General features: G+C 39.3%; 1 protein-coding gene across 1 annotated transcript in view; it reads right to left on the reverse strand.

The window, feature by feature from the left end:
- The window catches only part of CMYA5 (cardiomyopathy associated 5), a 97,931-nt gene that overhangs the window by 16,072 nt on the left and 70,919 nt on the right, over positions 1 to 10,940 (reverse strand). Inside the window, exons 7-8 of the mRNA XM_019640997.1 lie at positions 9,990 to 10,136; positions 8,774 to 8,921 (exon numbers count right to left, since the gene is read on the reverse strand). Coding sequence (XP_019496542.1) covers positions 8,774 to 8,921; positions 9,990 to 10,136 — 295 coding nt within the window. The remainder of the gene's footprint in view (positions 1 to 8,773; positions 8,922 to 9,989; positions 10,137 to 10,940) is intronic.

The raw sequence follows: 10,940 nt of genomic DNA on the forward strand, positions 1-10,940 counted from the left end.
TATGCTGAAAAAATATGGATGCTTGCATATGCACAGACTATTTGAAAAGGTAAGTATAAATCAGGTAACAGTAACTGCCTCTGGAGAGGAGAATTGAGTAGGTGAAGTATAGGTAGAAAGGAGACAATTATCACTGTATTCCCTTTTGTATCATTTAAATTCATACCATATGTACACATTATCTATCCAAAATTAGTTAAATATTTTACTTTTAGAGCTAATTATAAGCTCAAGAGTTCAGGAGTTGATTGTGTTTTGCAGACTGCACATTAGTTTAAACTTTATAAAGTCGCTTCTCTAAAAATTTGATAATTCAACAATTTGTGTGGAATGGAAGGAAGCAATGTACCTGTGCTTAACATAAACCGAAGAACTATTATAGTAAATGGCTATCCTCTGGGTCTAAGCATGTTTGTTCCCAGAGGAGGGGTGTGGCATGTGTACAAACAATATGGAGGAATCCAGTGCCATGACTCCTGAGCAGCCTATGGATGGTGTTTCACTGCAGTATACAACAGATGGCTAAGTATGAATTGCTTTCTAAAAACACAGTAGGCTCTTTCTGGCATTCCTGTTGCAGCACCAATTTCAACCAGTTCTGGTCAACATCATATAATGTGAACTGTGAACAGAGCACACTGCTAGGCCCTATGGGGACCAGTTAGTAAAGGAGTATTTCCCAAACCTGCCTGGGCACATTAGACCTTTTGAATCAAAATCTCTTAAGAGAGGCCTGTGAATCTAAACTTTAACAAATATCCCAGTTGATTATTATGATCAGTTTGGTTTGGGAAACAATCATAGGAATTGTGGACTAAGAAGGGGTGGGAGGGAGAAAGAGGAAAAAGAAGAAAAATCCATAAGAACACAAAGCAAAATTAAACACAAGAACAAGTAACTAAATAGTTTTAGCTGTTGGAAGCCATTTATAAAAAATTTAACGATAAATATGAAACTTTTTGTTTTAAGATGAAAAAAACTTGGTTAATCAGAATTAAGAAGAAAATTCTTTATATATTGATTTTTGTTTTTTTAAAAACCTGGCAAATAAAAAGATTTGAACAGAACTATTTTTCCTCTGATAAATGAGGATATTATGAGGTCTGCAAATTAAGTTCATGAACTCAACCTCGAAAAAGTGCTACATACCTCACTGCTGAATATCACTATGGTCACCTTCGAAGTACTCCCCTTGGGAAGCTATGCACCAATACTAGTGCCTAGTCCACCCTTCAAAGCAACTTTAGAACTCTTTTTCTGGAATGGCCATCACTGCTGTCATATCCTGAATGTCATCAAAATGTCATCAAAATGTCTTCTTTTCAACATTTCCTTTATCTTTGGGTAAAGAAAGAAGTCATTGGGGGCCAGATCAGGTGAGTAGAGAGGGTGTTCTAATACAGTTCTTTGTTTACTGGCTAAAAACTCCCTCACAGACAGTGCTGTGTGAGCTGGTGCATTGTTGTGATGCAAGAGCCATGAATTGTTGGCGAAAATTCAGGTCGTCTAACTTTTTTACGCAGCCTTTTCTTCACTTCCAAATAGTAAACTTGGTTAACTGTTTGTCCAGTTGGTACATATTCATAATGAATAATCCCTCCGATGTCAAAAAAGGTTAGCAACATCGTTTTGACTCTTGATTTGGACTGACGGAACTGTTTTGCTCGTGAAGAATTGGCTGACTTCCATTGTAATCTCTGACGCTTTGTTTCAGGGTCATATTGGTACACCCATGTTTCATCATCCGTGATAACATGGCCCAAAACATCGTCTTGCCTCTTCAAAAGGTCTTTTCAAACTGTAACTCTCCTTTGCTTTCATTCATCAGTGAGCTCCTTCGGGACCATTTTTGCACACACCTTTCTCATGCCAATATTTTCAGTTAAGATTTTCCTGTTTCTCTATCGATGTTTACTTGGTCTGCTATGCTTCTCACAGTCAGCCGACGATTTTGACACACAAGTCAATGAAGTTTTGCAATGTTTTCGTCAGTTCTGCTCATTACTGGCTGCCCTGACCTCTCTTCATCAGTGACGCGTTCTCTCCCCTCAGAAAAACGTTTAATCCATTTGTACACTGCCGTTTTCTTCATGCCATTATCCCCATAAACTTGGACTAACATGTTTCTGATTTCACTTCCACTCTTGCCAAGTTTAACAAGAAATTTAATGTTTGTTTGTTGCTCTAATTCAAGCTCAGACATTCTCACGACGGCACACTAAAGCACGCAACAATAATGAATGCCACTCAGTAAGACACTGCCACACGTTGACACAAATACAGCTGTGAGACACTGATATTCCAAGGTTATGAAACCTTACTGAGCTGTTTGTACAGTGCTGCCAATGTAAGCGCACGGTGGCGAGTTCATGAACTTAATTGTCAGACCGCGTATGAGACTCAGTGTTAACTAAATATCTATTAGTTCATAATACTGCAGAAACATAACATGAGGGCTGACTGTGGCTGAGCATGGGATTCAGGCTTTCCTATAATTAGAATTTCACAAAATCAAAGTAAGCCAAGAATTCCTGCAGAAGGATCCTGGATTTTTGTTTTCTCTATAGTTACCCTTTAAAGGCTGAATTTTGCCATTTATATTTCAGACAGAGAACCCCAGGAGTCTAGTAACATTCATTCCTCTGGAACCTCTAATCTCTCCTTTACCACTCCAAGGCCACATATATGGACAATTACTTAGGGTCACATAGAACTGCCTGCATGGAATAGTGATTTACATTATGCTTTCAGATCCCACTTAAAAAATGGTTATATAGGGAATGTTTCTTCATCTTTTGTAAAACTGCTCTTAAAGACAACCACTATTATCTTGTTCAATAGCCCTTATATAAAGATCTACATGAAAAATTCATCTTAGAGCTGAATGTCAGGAAATATAATTGTCTCTCTTAGTGAAATGTTGTGCTTCCTTTTTAAAAAGAGATGAGTTATGTAATCTCTTTTTTTCTCCCTCTTGCTCTCTCCCCCTCTCTCCTGTTTTCACCTTAGCTGCCAGGAAGTTCAAATTTAAATTTTGTGTTCCATTGAGGTACTATTCCTAACCTGTGGTTTCTGATACAACTTCCTCACCCCTACATTATCTGGTTCTTGTTCTTACTGAGTTGTTCTTAATGGTTCAATTATTATGTATGGGTCTTTCATTGTGAGCAAATTGAATACTTTTGGAAATTGACAGAACATAGTTAGAGGTGATGAAACAGGTTGGGTTTCCATTGACTGGGGTTTTACTTTATAACCAGGAGGTATATAGGATTTTAAATGATCAAAGTTAAATCAGATTCATTTGGGAAGAAAGATTTAGGAAATGCTAAAAGCCAAGAATCTTGGAGGGGTGGGGGTTATCTTCACATTACTTGCTCTCCCAAGAGCTCCTTGCAGAGAGGGATATTACAACCTAGGTCAGGAAACCAACACTATATAAAGATTGGCTATTAGCTCATAATTACTTGAGGAATTTTGGCACAATCATGTCAGTGACCTTCCTGTCACCCTGTGAAGCAAGCATGGGGCAGGAAGGACTGTCTCCTTTACCCACAGGTTGAGGAAAAGGTCAAATCATATAACTACTGTGTGGTAACCCATTGTACCGCTGGATGCAATATACAGATGATGTATATAATTTTATTAACCAATGTCACCTGAATAAATTTAATAAAAAAATTTTTAAAGAAAAAAAGTAAAGGTCAAATTACTTGCCATTGACCGTTGGTCAGTCATCACCTACCCAGCTAAAAGGTTTTTTTAAAAAGAAAGAAATGCTGCAATTTTTCATCTCTGTCAGGCATTAAATTCACTAGGAAACACCTTTATTTGTCCTTATTATACAGATGGAGTGGCAGTTGTCCCCACCTGGAACACCCAAATGTGACAGACAATTCTGTTCTTGCCCCTAGCAGGTGTGGCCCCAAAACCGGAAGCAAGAGGAATGGGAGCTCACAGGTCCAGCACCTAGAGCCCAACACCCTCTACCCCCTACCCTTCAAGGGTCTCCTTGTTCATAGCTCAGTCAGGGCTGGAGAGCAGGAAGTTCACTATCGACTACTTTTGTGGCATATTGAGTCTCACAGATTTGTCATTCAGTACACAGCTTCTCTCTGTGCAGCCCACACAGCTAATCCATGTACTATATTTCTCTCAGTTTTCCCTCCTCCACCCACAGTTCTGCTGACTTCTCTCCACAGAGGAGAGACAGAACAGCTGAAGAAACAGCCGAGTGGTGGAAAATTTTTTAGTGTTTTGAGCCCACCCAACCTGAGGAGAGCACTCAAAGAAAAACAGGAAAGGGTAAGTAGGAGCTCCCTCTGCCCCCGCACACAAGACAGGGATTGTCACTCCCGCCCACCCCCAATTCCAACAGGGGCTGACTGCTGGGACTGAGCCACCGTGCCCACACACAAAAATATGCAAATGTGTTTTCTGTGAAGATTATGGAATGGAGGCAATTGCTTGGCTATTTCAGATACCAAGTCATGGAACTTGGGGGCACAGTAGGCTCACTCCATTCAAACACCCACCATAAGAGTTCAACCAGCACTTTTGGTCTTAAACTGGACTATCTGGAGGCCATCATACTAGGAGAATGAATGCAGTTCTTAAAATGGATGTGTTTCTGTTCTGGCAACCCAAATTAGACTCCCTAATCTAACGAGTAATCAATGCCTCCGTGTGTGTGTTTTCATATTACTCATCCTTTTCTTCCTCTTTTCATTTCCTTTCAACTTCTTTCCTACTCTGGACCAGAGCTTTTAAGGCTGTCTGTCTTTTCAGGGATCGGGTGAGAGAGAGAGAGATGTGAAGTCATTTAGTTCTTAGTTCCCTTCAGTTCTCCCTCTCTTCTTTGCAAGAGATTCAAGCTGGTTAGATGTCCTGGAGTTGGCAAGGGCAAAAGGAGATTGGCTGATCCCACCATCCATCCCCTCATTCATTCACTAAACACATATTTATTGACTATCTACACAGATAAGGTCCCGTCCTCACCCAGTCAAACTGAGCCACATCAAAAAGAAGAAATCTTTGATCCCCCTTACTCCCCTGAAGTGGCCTCTGAATCAATTTTTTTTATCTGGTTTAGCATAGGGTTTTTGCATAAAACCTAGGACTTATGTAGGGTCTATGGAATTAATGGATAAACAAGATTATAAGTGCCCTTCACTGCCAGTGATCCATGAAAAGGATTCCAGCCTACAGATTAGACTAGTCCTATCTCCTCATTAAGCATCCAAGTACTAAAATTAACTTAGTCACCATTCTTCTTTACTTTGTTAGCACAGCTTGTTTTTTTCCCATTTTAAATAAGAGATTATTCTAAAAGCTGGCCTAACTTATCTTGTTGGTGTATTATGTGTTCTGATGCTAATTGATATTTACCCATTCAGGTAACACATATTTACTGAGTAGCTATAATATGCCAGCCACTGTCCCAGGCACTGAGGCTGACACTTTATATAATGATCCCTTCATGGAGCTAACAAGTGAGTGAGATCAGACAACCCTTGGCTTGCTGTTCTTTCCAAGACACAAAATAACTTTAATTATGCACTGCTGGTCAGAAAACCAAAGTGAAGAATGTGGTTCTCACAGAATGGAAAAGTAGGGGTCATCTGCATTTGCTGACGAGAGGTGATCAAATTTTGAGGTTCTCTATTGATTCTGTTGTCTGACTAGCTGACTTCAGCTAACATCTTAGAGACTGAGCAATATAGATGACAGTGAATGTTTTGTCGAGTTTTGAACCATCTGATACTAAAAGGCAAGTTGTAAAGCTGGTTTTAAGAACCAGATGATCAAAAAACCTACGACACATGGCCACTCCGGAAGAGTAAATTTTCCTTCTCTCCTGAACTCCTAAATTGGAGAACCAAAAGGAATACAAATGAGTTTTGCAGCCCTGAGCCTCTGAGATGAAGGATGAATTATTTCATAGTCTGTTGATGCCAACCTGGGGTATAAGGCATCGAGGCCTCTCTATTGATGAGGGATAACTCTGGTGGTCTGTCAGCAACAGGCTTAGCAAATGGGCAGGTTAGTGATTTGGAGCCAACAAAAGTTTGCTTTCTTCAAAAAATGATCTGTTGTCAGACCAGCAGGGACGCAGAGCCCAGAGCGTCATCCCTGGGCTGTGGATTGGGCATACCATTCCACTTCCTGGCACTGAGGGGTCTTTTAGCACCTAACTGGAAAACAGCTCCATCTCTAACACAGCTCCAAACTGTCACCAAGTCTCTGCATGTGGACTTTCCCTTCATTTTTAAATTTGCTGGACTATATCCATTCTACAGCGGATGCTTGTATTGTTTCATAACTACTATAAACTTCTGCTTATCCAGCCTCTCAGAAGCTCTCCCTAAACAGGAAAAATAAAAATGAGCCCAATGTCAAAGGCTCAAATAGAATAAACTAACGACAAGTCATGTTTTAATAAACTCAACTTTTGTCTTAATGAAATTGGTGGATGGCCATTGTTCTACAAATGGAACTGTCATTTGTTTCTTTGGCTTTGAGAGAAGAAAGTATTTGTAATGCATTGTTCATTGTTGATATCAAATTGACTTTTGTTTTTGTTTTGAGGGTCCCAGAATGATCAGAGAAAGGAAAAACATTAATCAAAGGGGGTTTTGAATGGTACTGCATTTGCTTTTCACATCTATGTTTTTCATGTGACAAAGGAAACTCAAGATACACAACAGCTCCCAGTTGTCAGGCTGTTGAGGTGTGCTAACTCAGTCTGCATAAGGATCCAAGTTTCAGAACTAGTGGAAAGAATAAAATAGATCTGCGTTTCAATCCTGACTCTAAACTCTCACTCCATCATTTAACACCTTGGCCAAATTATTTAACCTCCCTGAGTCTCATTCAATGGAGAGCATTTCCTTCTAAGATTGTTGAGAGGGTTAAATGAGATTTAGCGCAGTTCCTGGCATGTTGAAGGCCCTCGATGGATGCAACTTCTCCTTCCACACCCCCCTTTCCCTTCTCCCTGTAGCCACATTTATGAGATGACATCACAGTGTCCTTAGTGACATGGCTATAGGTCTCAGCGTTTCCAGATTTCTGCTGATTTAAGAATCCAACTGTGCTGATATTATTTATATAGATGCCAGCTGGGGACTGATGCCATAACGAGGATGAGTCATTTCAGAGCACTCCTTAACAGTGTGATCTTGCTTCGGAGAGAACTGGGTTTTCCTCACTGATGGAAGAGAACGAGGGAGAGACTGCCTTGGGACTCAGGCACTCCTGATATAATGCTCTCATAGCATCAAGAGTTTTTTTGTAGAAAAGGTCTAGGACTCTCCTAAGTGACATTATACAGGGGTTAGCAGCTTGGACTTTGAAATCTAACAAAACAGAGTTTGAATCCCGATTGCCACTAACTAGCTGAGTAGCCTCTCAAAGCATCTCTTTTCTGTCAGAGTTCTTGTGAAGATTAAATAAGGCAATGTACATACATAAAGCATTTAGGACATTGACTTGGCACATAGTAAATGCTCAGTAAAAGTCAGTTATAATCTCTCTGTGTGTGTGTCTCTGTCTCTGTTCTCCTCCACTCCCTGTCCCTGTTTCCTCTCCTTCTCCCTCTCCCCACTCCTCTGTCTTGGCCTGGGTTCACCTCTCAACCATTTGCTGAGCACTGAAGCTTACCTTCAGGCAACTGGGAGGTAAACAGAGATGTTTCATGTCCGTTTACTAGGTTCTCACTTCTGCTGAAATGCCTACATCCCACCCATACACACCCCATTCAACATTAATTTATCCTTTGATCATTATTTTGTGAAGCCTGTCTTCACACACTTGAAAGAAACTATAATTATTGCTCAGTCGTATGAAATCTCACAGCATAACTAAATACAAAGTTGGTGATTGATCATGAAGGTCAGAGCTTAATAACACCCTTTATTAAAAAGCTGTCTAATTTGATACCATTATTTCTAAGTTCCATATCCAACCTAAATAGTTTATCTCAGTAAATTTGGTTTAAAAAGGCTAAAAATATCTCTATCAAAATATAAATATTAATAATAATGATGTGAATTTTCATCATGAAATGTGAAGTTGCCCTACTGCCATGTAACGGAGGTTAAGAAAACACCACCTCAGTAAATGAATTAACATTTACCAAATGCCCATTGGATGCACAGGCCTTTGTTAATAAATTTCAGCCCCATAATTTTATTGAGAAAGCTTTACATTTCTTTTTTCCTGCAAAAATCTCTAGATTCTTCATACTCTTGGAGAGGCAGGTATGTCTCTGTGATGATATACATGTAATTAGCTCCTTTATATTAGCAATATATTACCACAGAGACATTCAAATTTACATTAAACATTTATACATTACAATAATGTGTTTACATTGTATACAAGGTCACTATTAATTTCCTGAGTTAGGTGGTACCTATCCTGATATAACTACTGAAAAGTGCATAAAATATGCATAAATCCTGTCTAATGACTCAAGTTAAATATACCTCAAAGCATGTTCCATCTTATTAAAATTCAAATATATTTTTCTTACAAGGGAGTTATTATTCTGCGTTGTAGCATGTGTTTTATTACAAACTTGGAGTTCACTGATGAATAATGATGGGCTTGCAAATCAAGACAACTTAATTAGCTCAGCAGGATTTTAGGAAGCTTTTCTCCCTCTGTGAGCAAAAGCTTAGAGATTAGCTTAGGGCCCTAGGCTGGGTTCCTGGCACGCCAGGCTCTCTCTGTGGAGAGGTGGGATCTCCCCGTGGAGAGGGACCCTCACCTGAGGCCCTCGCCTTCTGGTGAATGCTGTCTGCAGTACTCCAGAGTGTAGGTGTCAGTGGCCTCCATGTTGGCAGGCCGCCATCGGATGGTGGCCGTATTCCAGCACACGGTACAGTCCTCAGCACTGATCACGGGGGTGGAGGGTGCTGTGGAGAGAGAACCAAGTCAATGATGGACCAATCAATGCCAGGTCTGCTTCCCTGGTACCTTGAAGGCTGCTTAGACAAATTTTTTGATTAAAAAAATGCATTCTGGGTTAAAAACTCAAAAAGTATAAACATTTATATAGTGAAAATCTCCCTCCCATCCCTGCCTTCCAAATTGCCCAGTTTTCACCCATCCTAAGCATCTAACAATAGCTTTCCATAAATCCTACTTGAGTTTAATTATACATATACAAGAAAATAAAAAATAGATTCTTGTCCCCCTCCCTTTACATAAAACTTAGCCATGATCTCGTCTTCCCAAAGTGCTCAATGAATATTTGTTTTAAAAGGCGAGAAGAAAACGTGAAATGGTGGGAGTAAGTCATTTCTTCCCCTGAGGTAGTTACACTTTTCTGAAAGGCAACGCAAACTTGGCTAATGCCATACCTGCTTCAGCTCTCTGTGAGAAGACTATCATGGGAACGCATTCCCAGCGAACACCATTGCTGAGAAACCTTCGGGGGTTTTTCATATGGGGAAACCTAAGCTTCTTACCTTAGCAAACATGAACTCTACACACTAGCCTTTCTCACCTCATATCTTTCCTCTCTTTGTTTTTAAGCCAATGCAACAATACTGAATTTCTTTTTGTGTCTTGCACACTCTATACCGTTTCTTATCTTGATGCCTCTGTTCATAGGATTTTTTCAAAAGAAATACACTTCTTTAACACTTTACTTCCTACTATTCCTTTAAAGGATTTTGTTCAGGCATTAGTTCTAGTGAGCCTTTCTTGATTCTGCCCCTGCCTGCCCCAGGCTGTCTCAGGTACCCCTCTAGAGCGTTCTCCTAATGACCTGTGCATCACTGGATCACAGCCCTTACCACATTCATTTCTATCTCCCCCACTTGACTATGAGCTTCTTAAGAACAGGAACCCAGTCTTATTCATCATTGTATACCCAGTACTGAACAAGACCCAGTTTACAATATATGCTTATTGGTTGACCTTAAATGTCTGGGAAAAAATTGAGTATTGCCTCCTCACACCCATTAACATCTCCTTACCTGTTCTAAAAATTGCCCTTTCGCTAGGCAGGCTACAACCAGTGAAGTTCACAGCCATTACCCACACTTGATAGCATCGGTCAGGTTCCAAGTCTTCAAAAATGCAGTAGCTTTCTTTCACTGTGACTCTGTATTCTTCTACCAAGTCTAGCATAAAACACAATCATAAACTCTAGGGTGTTTTCCAAAGTTAATTGACAGTTATAGTTATTTAAAAAATTGGTCTACTACTTTTTTCAGTGAAAACTCAACTGATAAACTTACAGATACCATTATGTGATAGCTAGCACTTTAGAATACATAAAAAAGCAATAGCATTCTAAAAATATATTTAGAATGTCATTGAATTACTTGTGAACAGAAAACAATAGCATATTAATAAGATTCTGAACATCATATACCACAATTAAAATAACTTATTTCAATATCAAATACTAAAATTGCAGTTTATGTTAGTTTAAATCTCAGAAATACATTCTCAAGATAATTCTTAAGAAGCAATGCCAATATTTCAGGAGAGTATGTAATAAAATACGGGTAAACTCATGTTTTCTAAACTTATGATGGTATAAAGCATCTTTATAGATTAGTAATTCATTTTAGCATTCAGTATGATTTTCAAAGTTTCAAATCCTGGTTCTTTTTCATGAATTCCAGAATTTTTTCAACTAGGGATTTCCACAATTCATAGAAATATCCAAATAACTTTGATAGGTCATATACTATTCTAAGAAGTAAGTTTGTTCAATCAAGACATTTCCTAAATTTTCTTATGTTGTTTTACTTTCAGTATTTTAGTAGTAAATATTACTTAATACCATTCTTAACATCTGTCCCTTTGGGCCAATCTGATTATTCTTACTGAAATTTTCTCTCCTTAAACCATTTTCTGGGCCGGCCAAGTGGCGCGATGGTTAAGAACTGGCTTGGGATGCCAGAGGGCCCCGGTTC

The sequence above is a fragment of the Hipposideros armiger genome, unplaced genomic scaffold (assembly GCF_001890085.2).
Source record: "Hipposideros armiger isolate ML-2016 unplaced genomic scaffold, ASM189008v1 scaffold_55, whole genome shotgun sequence".
Classification (NCBI taxonomy): domain Eukaryota; kingdom Metazoa; phylum Chordata; class Mammalia; order Chiroptera; family Hipposideridae; genus Hipposideros; species Hipposideros armiger.